The 24,442-nt window shown below is 44.7% G+C and overlaps 2 protein-coding genes across 4 annotated transcripts in view; one reads left to right on the forward strand and one right to left on the reverse strand.

The window, feature by feature from the left end:
- Window positions 1–603: 603 nt before the first annotated feature.
- Window positions 604–3,425, reverse strand: gid8b (GID complex subunit 8 homolog b (S. cerevisiae)). Of its 2 annotated transcripts, none has more exons than XM_058409587.1 (5): window positions 3,330–3,425; window positions 2,634–2,761; window positions 2,346–2,542; window positions 2,049–2,246; window positions 604–1,125 (listed from the first exon to the last, which is right to left on the reverse strand). In XM_058409587.1, the coding sequence occupies exons 2-5, from the start codon at window positions 2,752–2,754 to the stop codon at window positions 952–954; spliced, it is 690 nt and encodes a 229-aa protein (XP_058265570.1). In that variant the 5' UTR covers window positions 2,755–2,761; window positions 3,330–3,425; the 3' UTR covers window positions 604–951. The 2 variants fall into 2 exon arrangements, with proteins under 2 accessions (XP_058265570.1, XP_058265569.1); XM_058409586.1 differs by lacking the exon at window positions 3,330–3,425 and adding an exon at window positions 2,980–3,308.
- A 1,912-nt stretch (window positions 3,426–5,337) lies between these two features.
- Window positions 5,338–24,442, forward strand: part of dnajc5ab (DnaJ (Hsp40) homolog, subfamily C, member 5ab) — a 29,875-nt gene continuing 10,770 nt past the window's right edge. Inside the window, exons 1-2 of one of the 2 annotated variants that reach the window (XM_058410314.1) lie at window positions 5,338–5,602; window positions 20,922–21,096. In XM_058410314.1, the coding sequence (XP_058266297.1) occupies window positions 20,990–21,096 (107 nt within the window). In that variant the 5' untranslated portion in view covers window positions 5,338–5,602; window positions 20,922–20,989. Of the gene's footprint in view, window positions 5,603–5,845; window positions 5,936–20,921; window positions 21,097–24,442 lie in introns of those variants that run through there. The other variant, XM_058410315.1, reaches the window with a different exon arrangement.

The raw sequence follows: 24,442 nt of genomic DNA on the forward strand, positions 1-24,442 counted from the left end.
ACTGACTGTAAACAAACCGAGCTACACTACTGACTGTAAACAAACCGAGCTACACTACTGACTGTAAACATACTGAGCTATACTACTGACTGAACAAACAGAGCTAGACTACTTACTGTAAACAAACAGAGCTACACTGCTGACTGTAAACAGAGGTACACTACTGACTGTAAATAAACAGAGCTACACTACTGACTAATGAAACAGAGCTACACTAGAAACAGTACATAAATATGCAAGAACTTTAAAAAAAAAAAGTATTTAATACCCATGTAAAGCATCCGACTTGCATCTGATCACTCACTTATTGAACTCTATAAATCATACAATGTGAGCAAGGACAACAGAAGACATAATGAAATGAGAAACATTCACAGAGCAGATGATCCTCCATTATACTCTCTAATACATTTACAAATGTCTATCTCCCCCCCTCAGTACAGTCCTTTCACTCATCTGACACACATCCGTCCCGTCGAGATGATTCGCCACGGAAGGGTAGAGGTAGGAAAACCTGAATGTTACATTTAACTGATGTGTTAAGAATGATCTGCTATTAGGTCCAGGAAATAATCCAAAAATAAGGACAAAATCTCTGACCAGTAATATTTCTAAATATTTGTTGATAAAGTAGACAGAACAACAATTCTTTTCAAAACACAATTCAATTCACGGTGTCAAGTACAGAGGTAACAAAAGCAGAACAGTTGTCTCAGTTGTTTAAAAGTGTTCCTGTTTTTGGCCATGAATTAGATCTAAAATACAAACATTCCCAGTTGCACAACCCATTTAATGCAAAAACGTCTCTGATAAGCAAAAGCAATTGTAAGTATGCTAAACAGAAAAAAAAGTCAGTCACTGACTGAATATAAATAGTGAAACGGGAGGCGAAAATGTCCGTTCTGTTTCCCGCCCAGCGTTAAATCTGGGCAGCTCTCGTCGTCGTCTTCTTTATTTGGGGTCCTCGATAGTGCCCTTGCTCAGATCAGTCATTTTAGGGTACTTGACCTTCTTCTGGTCCAGTTCATTCTGAGCCCACAGGAGAAGTTTTAGGAGTTTCGCCAGTTTGGGTGTCGATTCTCGGTTCTCGTAGTCCAGGACAGCTTGGTTTACTTCACTCCATACCTATTACCACACACACACAGTGAAAACCTGTCAGATATCAAATCCAGGACATACACAGTACTTAGATCTCAACACTTAAAGACATTAATGACTAGTCTAGTGATGCAACGATTGTAGCCTCACAGAAGGTTTCTGATTGGTTCGTGGTGTTTATTTCTCTCAACATAATGAGGTTTTCTTATCAGAAGGACAAACAAAATCGAAAGCAACAAAATCTAAGAGACGAGCAATAAAGTCAATTAAATTACATTCTACCTCAGCCAGGCAGATTTCTCTGAGACGGCTTTAACTGCAGAATAAATGCCACAGATCCCACAGGTATATATTTATACATTATCCATCCATCCATCCATCCATCTATACCCGCTTTATTACTCATTAGGGTCATAGCCTATCCCAGCACACATTGGGCAAAAGGCAGGGGTAAACCCTGGACAGGTCACCAGTCCATCACAGGGCCACACATAGACAGACAACCACACACACTCCTATGGGCAATTTAGAATTACCGATCAACCTAATGTACATGTTTTTGGACTACCCGGAGTAAACCGGACTACCCGGAGTAAACCCACACAGGCACAGGGAGAACATACAAACTCCACACAGAAAGGCCCCTGTCTGTTCGAACCCGAGATTTCAACCCAGGACCTTCTTGCTGTGAGGCAACAGTGCTAACCACTAAGCTGATGGACATTATGTGTAGAGGAATGGCTATTTACTGAAGGTTTGCTTCATTTCTGGACTTTCATAGAATCTGTTTTTAAGTTAAGTTGACTTTATTTGTCACATATACAGAGAAATTCTTTCTTCGCATATCACATCCATGGGTTTGGGGACAGAGTGCAGGGATGCAGCACTGATTCATTTTTGAACCACCTCCTGTGTACAGAACTGCGATGACATCTATTATTTGCAGTCACCTTCTGTCTCTGCATCATGTTGAGCAGATCTCCAAACGGTGACTCCTCAGGGTTATCGAAGGCCAGCAGTGCCAGCGTGCGCTCCATCTCGGACAAACACTCTCGACTCTCCTCGCCCTGCTCAGCCAGCTGCGTCTGCGCAAACTCCAGCGCCGCCTCCGTCTCCCGCAGGCGGATCAACTCGATCAGGTGCTGCTGCTGCACACGGAAGAGACGAGGAAACCATTTTTCATTTATGCTCAGACACGTGTACACTATGTTATGTGAAAAGCACATTCATATACAGGTTTCAGTAACCTGGAGATGGAAGTATAGGTAGCGATTAGTATCTAAAAGTTCAGGATGCAGACTGTTGATCAGTGCAATAGCCTCCTGAATCTGCCCCTTCAGGATCATCTCTCTGATCTTTATCCTCTCATCCAGCGAGTCCAGGTCAACGCTTGGCTCAATTCCCGATTCCAGTCTGAACTTTTCTGCCGCTTCTTTAAAACCCTCTGAAACAATAAATCAAGACAAGGGGATGTCTACAGGGTCTTTTTTTCTTTTATCCGAAAAATAAAACAAACCACACATAACAGAGCGTACCCGTCACCAGATAATTCATGATGAGCCGATTCATGTCTGCCCGCTGAACGTGGACGTTGTTGAGCTTTTCCATCCATTCCTCACGAGTTATTTCCTCTGGCTTTTCAGCATAACTCATCATTGGGGTCCTGAATGAATGAATGAATAAATGAATGAATAAATAAATAAATAAATAAATAAGCAAGGAAGCATGTTGCATTCTGGTCATATTTTAGAATTCTATCAAGCATGGTGCTTTGAGTTTGAAACTGACCGGATATTTTTCTGAACAGCACAACAATTATAATAATATTATGTAGTAATAATAATAATAATAATAATAATGATAATAATAATAATAAAACACCTTATAATAATTAACACCTTATAATAAGGACACGCACGACGAAAGAAAACGCTTAGTTAAATATTTTTTGCTTAATATAAAATGTTAAAAGGTGTAAGTTATTGGATTTATAGTGTCCAGTCCAGTCCAGTGGGCTCAGGATGACCATCACAATGATTATTCAGGCCTTCACCGGAACCACAACACTGGAGCCTCCAAAATGCAGCAAAACACGAGCGTCTTCTCCCGTCTAAACCTAGTCTCACTAACTGTCGACTTCCGGTCAGTCGAAACACTGACCATTAACCATGTTATAAAAAACTTATAACGGACAAATCGTGTTTACAAAGTGAATGTCACTCGATGTTTACCTGGTACTGCTAAACAGCAGCTTGTAATAATGCACGCGAACAGGGCCGCAAAGCGCTTGATCTCGCGAGACAAACGAGATCGCGCGTGTTGCCAGATGTACCTAAATCACGTCAAGTGAATATTCTGAGAGAGAGATACTTTACTGATCCCATAAGATGAATTCTTGTATTACAGAGCAGATCAGTCAGTTACAAGATAAACACAAAAACAGTAGAAAATGTAAATCAGGCACAACATTATGACCACCTGCCTAATATTCTGTTGCTGCTGCCAAAACAGCCCTGACCCGTCCTGCACTGTGTATTCTAACACCTTTCTATCAGAACCAGCATTAACATCTTCAGCAATTTGAGCAACAGTACCTCATCTGTTGGATCGGATCACACGGGCCAGCCTTCGCTCACCATGTCCATCAATGAGCCTTGGCCTCGGTTCACCGCTGTTCCTTCCTTGGACCACTTTTGATAAATACTGACCACTGCAGACCCCCCCACAAGAGCTGCAGTTTTGGAGATGCTCTGATCCAGTGGTCTAATTGCCATCACAGTTTGGTCCTTCGTCAAACTCTCAGTAAATTGCACTTGACACCACAGACTGGTAGCAGATCTCCAGCAGCTTGTTACAAACATTGAAAGATCCAACCTCCTCGTCCATGATGATTATGGGCTCAGTCAATATTTAGACGCTTATATTTAGACATATGTCACCATAAATGTTCTCCTGTTGTAATACTGTCGCTATGTTCTTGGATCTATATTGTTCTGGACTCTGTGGTGCCAGGGTTCTGATGCAAGATGTATGTGTTGTATACTGTATATGTATTTATATATATATGCTCACCGGCCACTTTAATAGGAAGATTTGTAATTCTTCTAATCTATGAAAGGGCTCTAGGCAGCCAATAAGGTGACAGCAGAGCGAAGCATAAAAGCATGCGGATACAGGTCAAGATCCTCAGTTAATGCTAGATCCTCAGTTAATAATCAAACATCAGAATGGGGGGAAAATGTGATGTCAGTGATTTTGACTGTGTTATGGTTGTTGATTCCAGACAGGCCGGTTTGTGTATTTCAGAAACTGCTGATCTGCTGGGAATTTTAAACACTAAACTGTGGTGATCACATGGAATGCTGAAGTGGACAGGCTTCAACAGCAGCAAAGGACATCATGCTCCATGCTCCTCAGTCAGCGACAGGAACCTGAGGCTACAATGGTCACAGAATCACCCAAACTGGACAAGCAATGTTTTTTTTTACAGCCTTCAGCTGTCATTCCACTGCAAAGCTATGTTTTATACGTGACCTCTTAAAAATGGCCTGCACCACAGTGATGTGTCGTTCGCGAACGATCCGGATCTAAGAACCGATTCTTTTGTAGCTAACGAGAAGAGCCGACTCCAGCCGGAGAGAACCGAATCTTTAGCCGCTCCTGCTGAGAATCCATGCAGGCAAGGGGCGGGACTTTTTTTTTTGTATTATTTTGATGGGCACACCATGCGGTCAATCACATACGAGGAAAGACAAGGATCATACCATTATGTGAAAGAACTATGAAGAGGGAGGGCAGTGTAGTGGTACAGGCCAGGTACATAGAGCGACAGTCGTATTTAAATGCAAGCGTGTCGGGCGGGGGGTACAAAATGAGTGAAAAACGAAACAAAGAATCAGCATCTGGGTGTATAATTGCTAAATAATTCATAATTGCTAAATTAGGCTAAAATAGAAGGCTTCAAATGATACTTTATGAAGAGCCATTTGGAAGCCGGCTCTTCTAAGGGAGCCGAGCAAAAAAGAACCGACTCTTTGAAAAGAATCGGACCTTCCATCACTATGTTGCACACCATGAGTAGCCGATTAATGGGTTTAGGTTTAAAATAGGTCAATGTTTCATGTACTGACTGCTGCTAATAACATATTAAATTATTATATATTATTATGCGGGAGTGGGCGTGGTCTTTGCTTGAACAGCTGATGAAGAACTTCATGTCTTATTTTTAGTTGGAAGTGTGGTAGTGAAACGGCACGGATCACGTGGTGCCTTCAAAGGCTCTCGCGTCATTTCGAAAACGGATTCCCTGGCGCTGTTTCCGCCCCTGGACCGTCTGTGTGTGTGTACCCGAGTCCTTCCTACAGCGCGAGGTGAAGCCTTTTATGATCCCCGGGTGCGTGAATGTTGTGAATTAAACGCCTCCTGCACCACAAAACAAGGCTGGGAAAGTATTTCCACTAACGACGACCTCTTTACAAGTTCTTTAAATCTTTCTTCCCAAAAGGTAAGGAAATCCACGCCGGCTGTAGTTAAAGTACAAGCGTCTCAAAAATCATGGACCTTCACTAGCTAGCAGTAGCATTGAAGCTAGGACCGGCGCTAATAATTTAGCCTTCGTAAACTAAACCGACGAATATGGAGTGCCGAGCGAGTGTGGAGCTGCGAATCCCAATCCCTCTACGCTGTTAAACGAAGTGCACTTGACAGGGAGGAGAACTGCTACTGTTTCACACGGTGTTTAAGTGCGCAGGGATAGGGAGTAGGGAGTCATTTGGGACGCGGCCAGTGTGTGGACGAGGATTAAGGAGCTCTAATTCCAGCTGGTCGGCTAAATCCTGTGAGCGAAATATATTTAAAATCTAAGGTTAAATTATTTCATATTTATTTCATTTTTTAGCGTTAATGTGTCGAATAGTGGACGCATTTAATAACATTTTAAATGTCCGTGTAAGTACTAGAACGTTTAAACTAACATTATAGTCGCTTTAGGGTTTGCGGTTGATTTTTTATTCACCTCATTTCTTTTTAAATAGTTTTTCCTTGTTGTTTTTGCTTTCATTTTCTCTTTCACTCTCAGTCACAAGTCTCCTAAATAACTTCCTCAGAACAACTCTGCAGCACGTCCCCATAATGTCATACTGTAATGTTAAGAATATTCACCAGCCCGTATGTGTTAAGGGCTGTGGTTTATTTACACTGTAGATTATTTTTTTCTTCTTAGCTAGATAGCCTGTAGAAATAATAAATAGACTGAATAAACTTTCAAATTTTATATATATTTATATATATATGTATATATGTATGTGTGTGTATGTATGTGTGTGTATGTATATATGTATGTGTGTGTGTGTGTGTGTGTGTGTGTGTGTGTATACACCGATCAGGCATAAGATTATGAGCACTGACCAGTGAAATGAATAAGACTGATGATCTCCTCATCATGGCACCTGTTAGTGGGTGGGATATATTTGGCAGCAAGTCAACATTTTGTCCTCAAAGTTGATGTTAGAAGCAGGAAAAATGGACAAGTGTAAGGATTTGAGCTTTGAGTTTGACGAAGGGCCAAATTGTGATGACTAGACCACTGGATCAGAGCATCTCCAAAACTGCAGCTCTTGTGGGGTGTTCCCGGTCTGCAGTGGTCAGTATCTATCAAAAGTCCATGGAAGGAACAGTGGTGAACCGGTGACAGGGTCATGGGCGGCCGAGGCTCATTGATGCACGTGGGGAGAGAAGGCTGGCCCGTGTGATCCGATCCAACAGACGAGCTACTGTTGCTCAAATTGCTGAAGAAGTTAATGCTGGTTCTGATAGAAAGGTGTCAGAATACACAGTGTCTGGTGATTGACACGGCACCGATTTTGTCATGTTGGTACGCTGTTGTGGGTCATTTGTCATTGAAGTTACTCCTAATTAGATTGGACCCATTTCTCTGTAAATTGTCTGACTGAAATTCGTGGATGGTGTTGTTTCTGCTCTTGAAGTCGTCTTGGATTGGTGGGTTGTGGTAACTTGATCCCTCTGCCCTGTGGAGCTTGTTGATGTCATTGAGTGTTTTTCTGGGTGGGTTTTCAGTCCAATATTTCAAATCACTTAGTCATTTAACAGATCAGACGTTTTTGAAAGATCTCAGTCTTCAGCGTCGTCTTTAGTCTTCAACCAAAACAAAGGCCTTGTTGTTCCAATACTTTTGGAGGGGACTGTTTGTGTGTGTGTGTGTGTGTGTGTGTGTGTATGTGTATATATATATATATATATATATATATATAGATATATATATATATATATATAGATATAGATATAGATATATATATATATATATATAAATGAATGAATGAATGAATGAATGACCCACATTTTAACACGGTGGAGTTGTGGTTTGGCTTTTGTGAATAATTGGATTATTCCTTAATATAAATCTGTGCTGTGATCATAAGTGGGTTTAACATTGGAAGGACTTCATGGCTGCCTAACATTTTGAGAGCCTCTGCCCTTTCTGTAGTCTAGACCGTGTTGACAGAAGAAATAAGCAGAGAAAAATCTTTCCTAAAGGCTCTGAGGAATAGACTTGTGAATAAAATGGAGGAAAAGGGGGTGAGAATGTGCCAGTGTCGGGAAGACAGATGCTCCCTGGCAGGAAGTGAGGACGCAGCTGGAGAAGAGCTGGTGTCGATGAGCCGTGTGTGTTTTCTGAGCCAAATAAACGTGTTTGTTCTCATTACGTTCGAAAAATTTTACCCACATCCTCGAAAGAAACCAGTCTGAGAACATATATCGTGATTTGTAATGGAATTTTAAAAATGTTTTGAGGGTATCTAGAGCACCTTACAATTTATCTCCTTTTGTACAGCTGAGCAATTAGAGGTTAAGGGCCTTGCTCAAGGGTCCAGCAGTGGCAGCTTATGTTGGACCTGGGATTTTGAACTCACAACCTTCTGATCAGTATTCCAGCAGCTTCACCACTGAGCTACCACATCCCTGTTTTTTATTTATTTTTTTGCTTCATGTTTCTGTTCATTGTGGTTATTTGAGATACTGGTCACTTTCCTGTCAGCTCAGACCGGTCTGGTCATTGTCCACTCATCAACAAAGCATGTTACTGTTTCTGGAATTTTTTTGTTTGTTTGCATCATTCTGTGTGAACTCTACAGATTATTAATCAGCAGATTTGACCCAGTTTAACCCTGTAGTTCGTTAGCATAATTGATACCAACATTGCTGCAACAATGACTTATGACTACAGTTGTCCTACGGATGAGGACGCATCCCTTTTGAATCAAGGTTTCTGTCTCAGAGAGTTCTTTTCCTTCTCACCATCACCTCTGGCTTGCTCGTTAGAGATAAATTTCTTTAAAGCTGCTTGGTGACAATCTCTAGAGTTAAAACTTACTATACAAATGAAATTGAATGAAATTAATAATGCACCTGGACGCACACAGTCTCTTGCAAGTCGTCTAGCAGTAAAATAAACGTTAATGCGAAGGCATATGACGGCTTAATCTTGTTTGCTTTAAGTTTTTTCATTCAGGAGCCGTCAAAGCCGGATACACAAGCTCTTTTTCCTCCGCACAAACCTCAGGCAGTGAATCATTCATGATGTATGTGAGGTGATATCATAAGCTGAGCTAGAACCATCTTTACCTCTAGCTGCTAGCTTGCACTAGATGTTCCCAAACATAATTCTGTGTAAATTGTGTAGCGTCCTGCGTGTATTGGACGTGTTGTTATTCTCACAATCCTTTTCATTTCATCCGTTTCATCGTAATTCAGACTGCACCTACTCAAGTGCGGACAAACCAGCATGCTTTTTGCTAGACTGCTTTTTTTTATTATCGTCATCATTATTATTCAAAGAACAGCCCTGCTTTCTGTAGACTTAAACAAAAGCACAGTTTTCTGGTGTGTGTGCTTAAAAGTATTGCATTTCACTCAGGTGTGACGTAACTGCATCTGAATACCCTCCACCTGCTGCACCACACACTGTAGCCGATAAAAGATCTGCTTGCTTTTCAGTAGGAAGGTTTTGGAAGTGTAGGAATGACCCATCGCCTTTTCAGAATCAGAAATGTCCAGGTACATGGAAGCGGAGACGAAGGTGGGCAAAGAAAGTTCTGCTTAAACGCAAGTCCTGATCCAGACTCGAACGATATCTTTAACGTGTGACGTGAGGGCGGAACATAACCCAGCTGAGACACCGAGACACAAACACATGAGCTGTGTTAGTTATTAGTTTCTCTTAATCTGTATTATATCGTGATGTTGGAGATACTGATAGCGTATCATGGAGTAAAGATTAGTTTGCGATCTCTAAAAACACACCAGGTATGTTTGGAAGAGCAAACTATTCCAGATTAAAGGATGTAAGGAGCGCTATAAGAGCAGAGCTGTGTTCATACACACACCAATCCACTTCCTACTGCTGCAGCTACTGCTGGACTTCCTGGAGATCCTGAGTGACCGATGTCTCGTCCAATCAGAGGGAAGAATTCCGTTCGCAAAAACTAGACCTACCTTTTCCGCTCTCTCTGAATCGTCCTTGTGTTTTTTACTTCTCGGCCGCCGTGGTATTCACACACATGAACTAACTCACTTGAACTCTTTTACTACATTATGTTAGCCCCTACACTTAGACCTAGACAGTTTTGTTTTCAGCAAACAAAATGCATGACCCTGGATTTTGCACCCTGACTTGCACAGTGGTCTAGCTAACTAATTTACAATTTGTCTACCTCTATCACAGTGCAGATTTTCACTGAGTGGAAGCTCAGTGGTCAGGAATTATGGCCATGGCATTGTTTAGCAGCACAAAGCTGACCAAGCATACCTGCATACACTATACAGCACTCAAATTCAGGCTGTGTTTGTTATAAACCCAATGATGTGATGCGTCTCTGACGTCTTGATTCGATCGAAACAGAATGAGCTCTGTAGCAGCACCTGAGGCATCATTTTAGACCTAGAGCTCCAAAGGCGGCTAAATGGCAGATTCCCATGACCTCGAGTGCCGTAGATCACACTAGTGTGGAGCCGTTGCTGATGATTCACGGTACTCTGTATTAAAGAACAGGTTGAATGTAGACTGCATGCTTTTTTTAACTCTGTTCAGATGTGTGGATTGGATTTCTGCTGTTCAAACATTGCAATAAAGGTATAATTAATATAATACAGATACACTATATTGGCAAAAGCTTTGGGACACCCCTCCAAATCATTGAGTTCAGGGGTTGGGCTCGGCTTCTTGGTTCCAGTAAAAGAAACGCTTAATGCTTCAGCTTCATACCAAGACCTTTTGGACAATTTCATGCTCTTTGTGGGAACAGTTTGGGGATGACCCCTTCTTGTTCCAACATGACTGCGCACCAGTGACCAAAGCAAGGTCCATAAAGACATGAATGAGTGAGTTTGGTGTGGAGGAACTGACCTAAACCCTATAGAACACCTTTGGGATGAATTAGAGCAGAGACTGTGAGCCAGACCTTCTCGTCCAACATCAGGGCCTGATCTCACAAATGGAACGTTCATAAATTCCCATAAACACACTCCTAAACCTTGTGGAAAGCCTTCCCAGAAGAGTTGAAGCTGTTATAGCTGCAAAGGGCGGGACAACTCCATATTACATTCATGTGCATGGAAAGGTAGATGTCAAAAAACATAATAATAATAATTAATAGTATTATTCAATTATAAGCCATTTTCCCCTAGACTTATGATTCCTATGTGGTGATTTACAAATATTTACACCCCAGAAAGAGTATCTGCATGAATTATAAAACCATATTTATACAAACAAATGTTGCTGTTGACATGTAAATACATCATGGATTTTGCTGTTCAGGAATTTCTTTTATTCAGGATTTTATATACCATTTGTTTAGAGCTTAGGCTGTTTCCCCTGCATCCGTCTTTACACATCCACATACGTGTCGCTGTGTTAATAACCATGGCAACGGCTGGTGTATTTTCACTCCTTCACACATAAAGCTCGTGTTTCTGAATGCTTTTCCTGATGTTGCCATTCAGGCGCTTTTATCTGAAAATTAAGCAGGATTAAAGAAGGAAACTAAGCAAGATAAAGGGCATGAGCATAAAAGCTGTGTGTGTGTGTGTGTGTTTGCGCACGTGTGTGTGTTTGAAGATGACAGACTCTCAAAGAACAGTGTTTATTTTCATGCCAGTGCAGCAGGAGAGCAAACAGCTGACTCAAAGCAGAGCAGAAGCTCAACCAGGTACACAGCTCTCATCTTTCAGCCCACATAAAGAGTGGCAGAGGACAGCGTAAACAAGGAAGGGACAATGCAGAGGAGGGAAATCATCCAGTAGAGCTAAGAGAGGTGATGTACCGAAGAAAAACAGATTTGTGTGTACTGTTTAACTTCAGCTTGTTCTCATAGTATAGAATTAATCCTGAATTCTGTTATAAAAAAAATAGTGAGTGATGGAGTCTGTATTATAGTCCTACAGGAAGAATATGTGGGTGGAGGAGGATTAGGAGGGAAGGCAAATGAGTTAATAAAGAGCAACAGGACAAGAAGAAGCCTTTATTATCTCCACACATACATTACAGCAGAGTGGAATTCTTTTCTTTCCGTATCCCAGCTTGAGGAAGTTGGGGTCAGAGCGCAGGGGTGGATATGATACAGCACCCCTGGAGCAGAGAGGGTTAAAGGCCTTGCTCAATTGCCCAACAGTGAAATTTAGTGGTGCTGAGGCTTGGCACTTCAGTCCAGGGTGTGTTCCTGCATCATGCCCACAATTTATTGTTCTCCCTATTATGTGATTTAATTAATCAGCTAATATTGGGAACAATGCTAACTGGTTTAAAAAAAAAAGAGTTCATTTTATTTATCAGTAAACAAGGAGCATCTATGCACATTTGTGACGACACACGGCTCTCACTCATCATCTTCGTGTCTTGTCTTGACTATAGTCTCGGGGTTAAAATGAAATCCTGCCTGGCTGTTTCGTAGCATATTGTGTATTTGTAGTGATGATGTGCTTGGTTGGACAAAAATCCCAAACGAATCCTAAACACATTCATTTACCGCAAATCTCTGGGGGAGTTTTCATTATTGCCGGATATAAAGGGTCCAAGCCTGGTTCAGCATAACAATGTCCCTGGACACAAAACCAGATCTATAAAGACATGGTTTGCCAAGGTTGATGCAAAAGGATTTATGAGCTTTAACACCACTAAACAGCTAACTAAACAGCTAACTAAACAGCTAAACACTAAACAGGGATGAAAATTCCCACTTGTGAAGTCATAATTCCGAAAGCATTCATGTGCTTTGCCGTTGGAAAGAATTTGGAATCATGGACAGCGGGTTCATTGTTGCCTGTTCATATCAAAATTACCCCCGTGTTTTCCACAAGTATTTAGAAATTTGGAAGCCGTCCTGTCAAACCGGGTCCTTCTCTTTAGACGTAACTGCCCAATCTCAGTAATGCTCTTGAGGCTGATTCAGCAAATCCCCACAGCTATGCACCAAAATCTAGTGGAAAAACCTTCCTAGAAAAGTTGAGGTTTCTAGAACGAAAAAACTGCTGGTTAACGCCCCTGGTTTCAGAATGGGTACGTATGAGTGCAATGGCTGTGAACCTTTGGCCACACGGTGATTGTGTTTGAGAATTCCAAAGCAAATATTTGTACATATTTTCCATGAGAATGTAAAATATATCAAAGAAACTTATACACATGGAAAAACATTGATGTACTGACTGGCAGAAATGGCCCTAAAATGGAACCTTGCAGTACTCCTAACTAAGCATTCATGCAACACAGAACCTGTCCTGGAAATACATCCCATAAACAGCATGAATTGTGTAGGCCCAAGCTAATTGTACACACACACACAGTGGAAAAAACCTTGGTCTGTAAAATTGTGTGTATTTGTATTTAACTGATGAAGAGAAGTGATCGTATCAAAAGAAGAAAAAATCTTGCCATTACCCACTTATCTACTTTTGCCGTAATGACTTAGCAACCCAATCTACAGTAGCATATTCTCTCTCTCTCTCTCTCTCTCTCTCTCTAATTCATGTCTAGTATTAAGAAGCACTCAGGGTTTGAGAGGTGACAGAAATAACTTGGTACACTAGAACTAATCCGCTAATGCTCTGCGACAGAGTGATTAGCCTCAGGGAGCCAGCTATGGGGAAAATGGCTTCCTCATGGATGAGACGACGTTCTCGTAAAATGACTTCCTTCACCTACAAGTTGTTCAAGCTTCAGTAAATCTGTCCATTGTCATTCGTAAAGTAATGTAAATGATACATACTGTATATAGCAAGTACATAAACACTGATCAGGCGTAACATTATGACTACTGAGAGGTGACGTGAATAAGACTGATGATCTCATCATGGCACCTGTTAGTGGGTGGGATATATTAGGCAGCAAGTCAACATTTTGTCCTCAAAGGTGATGTGTTAGAAGCAGGAAAAATGGACAAGCATAAGGATTTGAGTGAGTTTGACAAAGGGACAAATTGCGATGGCTAGACCACTGGATCAGAGCATCTCCAAAACTGCAGCTCTTGTTTCCAGTGTGTTCTCAGTGCAGTGGTCAGTATCTACTAAAAGTGGTCCAGATGGGACCAGGATGCATTATGGGAAGCCAAGTGTGAAGCTCTGGGCAGTGTTCTGCTGGGAAACCTTGGGTCCTTGGGCATTCATGTAGAAGACACCTACCACCTACCTAAACATTGCTGCAGACCAAATACACACCTTCATGCTAACAGTGCTCCCTAATGGCAGTGGTTTCTTTCAGCAGGATGATGCTCCCTGCCACACTGCAAAGATTATTCAGGAACAGTTTGAGTTCAAGATTCAAGAAGCTTTTATTGTCATTTCAACCACATATAGCTGGCGCAGTACATAGTGAAATGAAACAACGTTTCTCCAGGACCTGGTGCTACATAAACATACAACTACTAGTACAATACAAAACAAAAAAAAAACAAAAATACACAGCAGCAGTTGAGGTAGTGCAAATAGAATAAACATAAGTATAACTATAGCAGCGGATGACAGGTAGAGGTAGTGCAGTAAGTAATGAACAGTATAAATTATGTGTGTTTGTGTCCACACAGTCAAGAGAGAGTGTGTATCAGTGTGAGAGACAGAGAGTTAGTATACAGTTCAGTCCTGAGTGAGAGTGTGTGTGAGAGTGTAGAACAGTTCAGTCCTGAGTGAGAGTGTGTGTGTGAGAGAGAGTGTAGAACAGTTCAGTCCTGAGTGAGAGTGTGTGAGAGAGTGTAGAACAGTTCAGTCCTGAGTGAGAGTGTGTGAGAGTGTAGAACAGTTCAGTCCTGAGTGAGAGTGTGTGTGAGAGTGTAGAACAGTTCAGTCTCGGGTGTTGAGGAGCCTAATGGCTTGAGGAAAGAAACTGTTACACAGTCTGGTTGTGAGGGCCCGAATGCTCCGGTACCTCTTTCCAGATGGCAGGAGGGTGAAGAGTGTGTGTGAGGGGTGTGTGGGGTCAGCCACAATGCTGATGGCTTTGCGGATGCAGCGTGCGGTGTAAGTGTCTGTGATAGAGGGGAGAGAGACTCCGATGATTTTCTCAGCTGTCCTCACTATCCGCTGAAGGGTCTTGCGATCTGAGACGGTGCAGTTCCCAAACCAGGCAGTGATGCAGCTGCTCAGGACGCTCTCGATGGTCCCTCTGTAGAACACAGTCAGGATGGGGGGAGGGAGATGGGCTTTACTCAGCCTCCTCAGGAAGTAGAGGTGCTGCTGGGCTTTCTTGGTGATGGAGCTGGTGTTGAGTGACCAGGTGAAGTTCTCCGCCAGATGGACACCAAGGAATTTGATGCTCTTGACGATCTCCACAGAGGAGCCATCGATGGACAGCGGAGAATGGTCACACCGTGCTCTCCTGAAGTCAACAACCATCTCTTTGGTCTTGTCGACGTTCAGGGAGAGGTTGTTGGCTCTGCACCAGGCTGTTAGATGTTGCACCTCCTCTCTGTATGCTGACTCGTCGTTCTTGCTGATGAGACCCACCACGGTCGTGTCATCAGCGAACTTGACGATGTGGTTGGAGCTGTGCATTGCTGCACAGTCGTGAGTCAGCAGAGTGAACAGCAATGGACTGAGCACACAGCCCTGAGGTGCTCCAGTGCTCAGTGTGGTGGTGCTGGAGATACTGTTCCCGATCCGGACTGACTGAGGTCTCCCAGTCAGGAAATCCAGGATCCAGTTGCAGAGAGAGGTGTTCAGGCCCAGGAGACTCAGCTTCTTAACCAGTTGCTGAGGGATGATTGTGTTGAATGCTGAACTGAAATCTATGAACAGCATTCGAACGTAGGAGTCTTTGCAGTCCAGGTGTGTGAGGGCCAGATGGAGGGTTGTGGTGATGGCGTCTTCCGTGGAACGGTTAGGACGATACGCAAACTGCAAAGGGTCCAGCAAGGGTGGTAGCTGTGACTTGATGTGCCTCATGACGAGCCTCTCGAAGCATTTCATCACGATTGGTGTGAGTGCAACGGGACGGTAGTCATTGAGGCAGGAAACCGTGGACTTCTTTGGCACAGGGACGATGGTCGTTGTCTTGAGGCACGTAGGGATGATGGAGCTGCTCAGCGAGATGTTGAAGATGTCAGTGAAGACATCTGCTAGCTGCTCCGCACACTCCCTGAGAACTCTGCCAGGAATGTTGTCTGGTCCAGCGGACTTCCGTGGGTTAACTCTGTATAGAGTTCTCCTCACGTCAGCCGTGGTGAGACAAAGCACTGGGTCATTAGGAGGAGGGATGGTCTTCCTCGCTGTTGTGTTGTTCTGTGCCTCAAACCGAGCGTAGAAGTCGTTCAGCGCATCTGGAAGGGAGGCGTCACTGTCACAGGCAGGTGAAGTTGTCCTGTAGTTGGTGATCGCCTGAATGCCCTGCCACATGCGCCGGGAGTCTCTGCTGTTCTGGAAGTGGCCGTGGATTCTCTGGGCGTGTGCACACTTCGCCTCTCTGATGGCTCGGGACAGTTTGGCCCTTGCTGTTTTTAAGGCCGCCCTGTCCCCTGATCTGAAGGCAGAGTCTCTCGATTTCAGGAGAGCACGCACTTTCGCAGTCATCCACGGCTTCTGGTTGGAGCGTGTTGTGATGGTCTTGGAGACAGTCACGTCATCGATGCATTTCCCGATGTAGCTGGTCACTGATGCCGTGTACTCCTCCAAGTCAATAGAGTCGCCGTTGGTTGCAGCCTCCCTAAACATGTCCCAGTCAGTGCACTCAAAACAGTCCTGAAGAGCAGAGATGGCTCCTGCTGGCCAGGTTTTAACCTGTTTCAGAACCGGTTTAGTGCGTCTGACGAGTGGTCTGTATGCTGGAATCAACATAACAGAGATGTGGTCTGAGTAGCCGAGGTGGGGGCGGGGCTCCGCACGATACGCGCCGGGAATGTTTGAATAAACAACATCCAGCGTGTTCGTCCCTCTCGTAGGAAAGTCCACATGCTGATGGAATTTAGGGAGCACTGTTCTGAGATTTGCATGATTGAAATCTCCGGCGATGATGAACAGTCCGTCGGGGTGAGCATTCTGCAGCTCGCTAATAGCTCCGTACAGCTCACACAGAGCCTCCTTAGCATTAGCGCTGGGTGGAATGTACACTCCGATAATGAGAGTAGTGGTGAATTCCCGGGGTAAATAAAAAGGTCTGCATCTAACAGTTACAAACTCCACTACCGATGAGCAGTAGTTAGACACAAGCACAGAGTCCTTACACCATTCCGTGTTGATGTAAACACACACACCGCCACCACGAGTCTTACCGCACAGAGCTGCATTCCTGTCGGCACGAAACACGGTTAGTCCGGCTAGCTGAATGGCGGCGTCCGGAACTCTGTCGCTGAACCACGTCTCCGTGAAAACAAGGTGTTGTTCAAGGTGTTGGCCTCCAAATTTCCCAGATCCCAATCCAACAGAGCATCTCTGAGATGTGCCGGACAACAAGTCCAATCCATCTCACGACTTGGAAGATCTGCTGCACAGGTTTTGGTTCAAAATACCACAGCACACCTTCAGAGATCTGGTGGAGTCCATGCCTCGACAGGGTGTCAGAGCTGTTTCGGTGGCCTACACATTATTAGGTGAATTTAACGTTATGGTCGATCGGTACACATGAACTGAACATCCCAGTGTAAAGTAGTGTTTGAAATGTGATGGAAATAAATCGGTGTGTATTCAGATGTTCCACTAAAGCTGGGTTTTCCTCTGGAAAGCTTGATAAATACGGGCCATCTGTTCAGCCTAGCTGCAGTAAACAACTGGACCGAGAGAGTGCCTTTTTCACATAGCGTGTATACTGACAGAAGGTGAAGCCAGCCTGGTCAATTCTTATTGAGTCTCTAATGCAGTAAATATTAGGAATGTACATAAATTGTAAATTTCAGAAACATGGAACTGGATAAGGGAACATGAAATATATATATATATATATATATGTATATGTATATAATATATATACACTATATTGCCAAAAGTATTCGCTCACCTGCCTTGACTTGCATATGAACTTAAGTGACATCCCATTCCTAATCCATAGGGTTCAATATGACGTCGGTCCACCCTTTGCAGCTATAACAGCTTCAACTCCTCTGGGAAGGCTGTCCACAAGGTTTAGGAGTGTGTTTATGGGAATTTTTGACCATTCTTCCAGAAGCGCATTTGTGAGGTCACACACTGATGTTGGACGAGAAGGCCTGGCTCTCAGTCTCCGCTCTAATTCATCCCAAAGGTGTTCTATCGGGTTGAGGTCAGGACTCTGTGCAGGCCAGTCAAGTTCATCCACACCAGACTCTGTCATCCATGTCTTTATGGACCTTGCTTTGGTCACTGGTGCACAGTCATGTTGGAAGGGGAAGGGGCCAGCTCCAAACTGTTCCCACAAAGTTGGGAGCATGGAATTGTCCAAAATGTCTTGGTATGCTGAAGCATTCAGAGTTCCTTTCACTGGAACTAAGGGGCCAAGCCCAGTTCCTGAAAAACAACCCCACACCATAATCCCCCCTCCACCAAACTTTACACTTGGCACAATGCAGTCAGACAAGTACCGTTCTCCTGGCAACCGCCAAACCCAGACTCGTCCATCAGATTGCCAGATGGAGAAGCGCGATTCGTCACTCCAGAGAACGCGTCTCCACTGCTCTAGAGTCCAGCGGCGGCGTGCTTTACACCACTGCATCCGACGCTTTGCTTTGCACTTGGTGATGTATGGCTTGGATGCAGCTGCTCGGCCATGGAAACCCATTCCATGAAGCTCTCTGCGCACTGTTCTTGAGCTAATCTGAAGGCCACATGAAGTTTGGAGGTCTGTAGCGATTGACTCTGCAGAAAGTTGGAGACCTCTTCACACTATGCGCCTCAGCATCTGCTGACCTCGCTCCGTCAGTTTACGTGGCCTACCACTTCGTGGCTGAGTTGCTGTCGTTCCCAAACACTTCCACGTTCTTATAATACAGCTGACAGTTGACTGTGGAATATTTAGGAGCGAGGAAATGTCACGACTGGATTTGTTGCACAGGTGGCATCCTATCACAGTTCCACGCTGGAATTCACTGAGCTCCTGAGAGCGACCCATTCTTTCACAAATGTTTGTAAAAACAGTCTGCATGCCTAGGTGCTTGATTTTATACACCTGTGGCCATGGAAGTGATTGGAACACCTGATTCTGATTATTTGGATGGGTGAGCGAATACTTTTTTTTTTTTTTTTTTTTTTAAGATTTTACATTAAAAAATATATTTTAAAAAATATTAAAACAGGGTTTCACTGGTTTACTATAGTTTCCTTATCTTTCTAAGCGTTTATTTATTTATAATATTTATTTATTTATTGTACACCAAGAGATTGTACTGTGAAATGTGTCTCTGAATTCATTGTTTCTATCCCTGTTCTATCCCATTTCCAATAGAAACCATATGGTTTTAAATTATGGCATTCGGTGACATGGTCATTATAAGTACACTATATTGCCAAAAGTTTTGGGACACCCCTCCATATCATCGAATTCAAGTGTTGTTTTTCAGGGGTTGGGCTCAGCCCCTTAGTTCCAGTGAAAGGAACTCTTAATGATTCAGCTTCATACCAAGACATTTTGGACAATTTCAAGGAAAGAAAAATGTTAAATTCCGAATAACTTCTCAGATGCTGAGATGGGATTGGAGAGAAATCCTGACACCATGACCAGTGGAAAGAATTGCTTCTCTTCCAGTATGTCCTGAAATGTCCTAACATGAATTGCTGGAATGTAAGAGGTTCCTGGATAGAGTTTGTCGGGGCCTTTATTCTCGGTGTGTCTGCCATTTTCTGTTTATTTGTTAGAGGCTTTCTGAAACTGAGATAAAGAGCTAGAAAGTATTAGTATGGTGTTTTCCCTCTAGCTCCAAATCTCCAGGGGAAAAAAATAAACAACAACAGAACGGGAATAAATACTGCACAAAGAAAGAGTTTTCATGCTGGACTGAAATCAAAACTGTTCCTGAAGATAAGAGTGAAACATATCAATTTGTTGAATAAATGATGTGGAGGTATAACTGAAAGGTTTCAGTGGTGTATATAATCGTAAGCGTGACCACGGAAGAAATGAAAGTCTTTGTTGATTTATTTAATGGAAGCAGCATCAAACAGCCCTGCCCAGGATAAACTGCTTCCTGAAGATTGAATCAAATCAAACCAAACAACGCAGTGCAATATGGGTATTCTCTAGGCACTAGTGCAGAGATTGTTCAAGATTTTACCTTCTTTAGCTGTAATATAAATTAAAACCTTTCAGCATAGGTTTAGTTCAGTAATATTTGGTCTATTCATTAGTCATGAAGCCTGAACATTTCAATAACAGTAAGGTCCAAATTGGCATTGCATATTCAATAACACAGTATAACAACATCAACCATAACATTATGACCAATGCCAGGTGAAGTGAAAAAGACTGATGATCTCCTCATCATGGCACCTGTTAGTGGGTGGGATATATTTGGCAGCAAGTGAACATTTTGTCCTCAAAGTTGATGTTAGAAGCAGGAAAAATGGACAAGTGTAAGGATTTGAGCTTTGAGTTTGATGAAGGGCCAAATTGTGATGGCTAGACCACTGGATCAGAGCATCTCCAAAACTGCAGCTCTTGTGGGGTGTTCCCGGTCTGCAGTGGTCAGTATCTATCAAAAGTGGTCCAAGGAAGTGGTGAACCGGTGACAGGGTCATGGGCGGCCGAGGCTCATTGATGCATGTAGGGAGCATGTGATCCGATCCAACAGACTGGTTCTGATAGAAAGTGTAAGAATACACAGTGCATGACGGGTCAGGGCTGTTTGGGCAGCAGTGTGAGTAGCTGTAACTAAATCATCTTCAGGCATCATGTTCAGAACCTCTGCACTACATTTATACACTACTTGTATCATGGTCCATGATGGGATTAGAATAATTTACTGGACTGGACAGCAAATATTCTCCTCTATGTTACTGGACACCGCTGCAAAATGGCCGACTTTGAATAGTGCCCTATATAGTGTCTACAGCATCAGGGTCTCAAGATCAACTTGTATTAAATCAACACACTATATTTAGAACAAAAGAAACAGTGAGTTAAGTAAAATGCAGAGTCACATCACTGACTCAGCTTCCTCTGAAGCACAAGGAAGGCAGCGAATCGAAAAGGAAACCAAATCGGTCAGTTAGTCATGTAATGAGAAAAAAAATGACGTAATGTTCGAAATAATGTCCTCCAACTGCTCTGCTGTCGTCATAACCACTCTAATGTCATGCCTCTCTCTCTCTCTCTCTCTCTCTCTCTCTCTCTCTCTCTCTCTCTCTCTCTCTCTCTCTAACAGAGGTGGCAGTGTATGTGTGTGGGTGTGAGGGAGTGTGTGTGTGTATGGTGTTTGGGTGTGTGTAAGTAATGGACCAGCAAAGACAACGTGCTCTCTCCACATCTGGGGAAACACTGTACCAAGTTCTCGGGGTTACCAAGAACGCTACACCAGATGACATTAAAAAGTGCTACAGGTAAGGAGTGAGTGAGAGCGTGAGTGTGTGAGAGAGAGCGTGAGGGAGCGCGTGAGTGTGTGAGGGAGCGCGTGAGTGTGTGAGGGAGCGCGTGAGTGTGTGAGGGAGCGCATTTGAGAGTGAGCGTGTAAACGAGCGTCTGAGTGCAAGCGTGTGAGTGGGTGTTGATGAGCACGAGAGGGAGTTTGTGTGAGAGTGGGATTGTGTGTGTGTGTGAGAGTGGGATTGTGTGTGTTTGTGAGAGTGGGATTGTGTGTGTTTGTGTGTGAATGAGAGGGAGTGTGTGTTTGTGAGAGAGGGAGTGTGTGTGTGTGAGAGAGGGAGGGAGTGTGTGTGTGTGAGAGAGGGAGGGAGTGTGTGTGTGTGTGAGAGAGGGAGGGAGTGTGTGTGTGTGAGAGAGGGAGGGAGTGTGTGTGTGTGAGAGAGGGAGGGAGTGTGTGTGTGTGTGAGAGAGGGAGGGAGTGTGTGTGTGTGTGAGAGAGGGAGGGAGTGTGTGAGAGAGGGAGGGAGTGTGTGTGTGAGAGAGGGAGGGAGTGTGTGTGAGAGAGGGAGTGTGTGTGTGTGTGAGAGAGGGAGTGTGTGTGTGTGAGAGAGGGAGTGTGTGTGTGTGTGTGTGAGAGAGGGAGTGTGTGTGTGTGTGTGAGAGAGGGAGTGTGTGTGTGTGTGAGAGAGGGAGTGTGTGTGTGTGTGTGAGAGGGAGTGTGTGTGTGTGTGTGTGTGTGAGAGGGAGTGTGTGTGTGTGTGTGTGTGAGAGGGAGTGTGTGTGTGTGTGTGTGTGAGAGGGAGTGTGTGTGTGTGTGTGTGTGAGAGAGAGGGAGGGAGTGTGTGTGTGAGAGAGAGGGAGGGAGTGTGTGTGTGTGAGAGAGGGAGGGAGTGTGTGTGTGTGAGAGAGGGAGGGAGTGTGTGTGTGTGTGAGAGAGGGAGGGAGTGTGTGAGAGAGGGAGGGAGTGTGTGTGTGAGAGAGGGGGGGAGTGTGTGTGAGAGAGGGAGTGTGTGTGTGTGAGAGAGGGAGTGTGTGTGTGTGAGAGAGGGAGTGTGTGTGTGTGAGAGAGGGAGTGTGTGTGTGTGTGAGAGAGAGGGAGTGTGTGTGTGTGTGAGAGAGGGAGTGTGTGTGTGTGTGAGAGAGGGAGTGTGTGTGTGTGTGAGAGAGGGAGTGTGTGTGTGTGTGAGAGAGGGAGTGTGTGTGTGTGTGAGAGAGGGAGTGTGTGTGTGTGTGTGAGAGAGGGAGTGTGTGTGTGTGTGTGAGAGGGAGTGTGTGTGTGTGTGTGTGAGAGGGAGTGTGTGTGTGTGTGTGTGTGAGAGGGAGTGTGTGTGTGTGTGTGTGTGTGAGAGGGAGTGTGTGTGTGTGTGTGTGAGAGGGAGGGAGTGTGTGTGTGTGTGAGAGGGAGGGAGTGTGTGTGTGTGTGAGAGGGAGGGAGTGTGTGTGTGTGTGTGAGAGGGAGGGAGTGTGTGTGTGTGTGTGAGAGGGAGTGTGTGTGTGTGTGTGTGAGAGGGAGTGTGTGTGTGTGTGTGTGAGAGGGAGTGTGTGTGTGTGTGTGTGAGAGGGAGGGAGTGTGTGTGTGTGTGAGAGGGAGGGAGTGTGTGTGTGTGTGAGAGGGAGGGAGTGTGTGTGTGTGTGTGAGAGGGAGGGAGTGTGTGTGAGAGGGAGGGAGTGTGTGTGTGTGAGATGGAGTGTGTTTGTGTGTGTGTGAGAGGGAGTGTGTTTGTGTGTGTGTGAGAGGGAGTGTTTGTGTGTGTGTGAGAGGGAGTGTTTGTGTGTGTGTGAGAGGGAGTGTTTGTGTGTGTGTGAGAGGGAGGGAGTGTGTGTGTGTGAGAGGGAGGGAGTGTGTGTGTGTGTGAGAGAGGGAGTGTGTGTGTGTGAGAGAGAGGGAGTGTGTGTGTGTGTGTGAGAGAGGGAGTGTGTGTGAGAGGGAGGGAGTGTGTGTGTGTGTGAGAGGGAGGGAGTGTGTGTGTGTGTGTGAGAGGGAGGGAGTGTGTGTGTGTGTGAGAGGGAGGGAGTGTGTGTGTGTGTGAGAGGGAGGGAGTGTGTGTGTGTGTGAGAGGGAGGGAGTGTGTGTGTGTGTGAGAGGGAGGGAGTGTGTGTGTGTGTGAGAGAGGGAGTGTGTGGTGTGTGTGAGAGAGGGAGTGTGTGTGTGTGTGTGTGTGTGAGAGGGAGTGTGTGTGTGTGAGAGAGGGAGTGTGTGTGTGTGTGAGAGAGGGAGTGTGTGTGTGTGTGAGAGAGGGAGTGTGTGTGTGTGTGAGAGAGGGAGTGTGTGTGTGTGTGTGTGTGTGTGTGAGAGAGGGAGTGTGTGTGTGTGTGAGAGGGAGTGTGTGTGTGTGAGAGGGAGTGTGTGTGTGTGAGAGGGAGTGTGTGTGTGAGAGAGGGAGTGTGTGTGTGAGAGAGGGAGTGTGTGTGAGAGAGGGAGTGTGTGTGTGAGAGAGGGAGTGTGTGTGTGAGAGAGGGAGTGTGTGTGTGTGTGTGAGAGAGGGAGTGTGTGTGTGTGTGTGAGAGAGAGGGAGTGTGTGTGTGTGTGTGTGAGAGAGAGGGAGTGTGTGTGTGTGTGTGTGTGTGTGTGAGAGAGAGGGAGTGTGTGTGTGAGAGAGGGTGTGTGTGTGTGTGTGTGTGTGTGAGAGGGAGTGTGTGTGTGTGAGAGGGAGTGTGTGTGTGTGTGTGAGAGGGAGTGTGTGTGTGTGAGAGGGAGTGTGTGTGTGTGTGTGTGTGTGTGTGAGAGAGGGAGTGTGTGTGTGTGTGTGTGTGAGAGGGAGTGTGTGTGTGAGAGAGGGAGTGTGTGTGTGTGTGTGTGTGTGTGTGTGTGAGAGGGAGTGTGTGTGTGTGAGAGAGGGAGTGTGTGTGTGTGTGTGTGTGAGAGGGAGTGTGTGTGTGTGAGAGAGGGAGTGTGTGTGTGTGTGTGAGAGAGGGAGTGTGTGTGTGTGTGTGTGTGTGAGAGAGGGAGTGTGTGTGTGTGTGTGTGTGAGAGAGGGAGTGTGTGTGTGTGTGTGTGTGAGAGAGGGAGTGTGTGTGTGTGAGAGAGGGAGTGTGTGTATGTGTGTGTGTGAGAGAGGGAGTGTGTGTGTGTGTGTGTGAGAGAGGGAGTGTGTGTGTGTGTGAGAGAGGGAGTGTGTGTGTGTGTGTGTGAGAGGGAGGGAGTGTGTGTGTGTGAGAGGGAGGGAGTGTGTGTGTGTGTGAGAGGGAGTGTGTGTGTGTGAGAGGGAGTGTGTGTGTGTGAGAGGGAGTGTGTGTGTGTGAGAGGGAGTGTGTGTGTGTGAGAGGGAGTGTGTGTGTGTGTGTGAGAGGGAGTGTGTGTGTGTGTGTGAGAGGGAGTGTGTGTGTGTGTGTGTGAGAGGGAGTGTGTGTGTGTGTGAGAGG

This window comes from Hemibagrus wyckioides, linkage group LG15, assembly GCF_019097595.1.
Source record: "Hemibagrus wyckioides isolate EC202008001 linkage group LG15, SWU_Hwy_1.0, whole genome shotgun sequence".
Classification (NCBI taxonomy): domain Eukaryota; kingdom Metazoa; phylum Chordata; class Actinopteri; order Siluriformes; family Bagridae; genus Hemibagrus; species Hemibagrus wyckioides.

Excerpts from the sequence above, each read along its gene's own strand:
- gid8b (XM_058409587.1), bottom strand. The coding sequence starts at position 2,754 with ATGATGAGTTATGCTGAAAAGCCAGAGGAAATAACTCGTGAGGAATGG. Across the intron at positions 2,247-2,345 it reads ACCTATACTTCCATCTCCAG|CAGCAGCACCTGATCGAGTT; the intron begins GTTACTGAAACC and ends TTCCGTGTGCAG. Across the intron at positions 1,126-2,048 it reads ACATGATGCAGAGACAGAAG|GTATGGAGTGAAGTAAACCA; the intron begins GTGACTGCAAAT and ends GTGTGGTAATAG.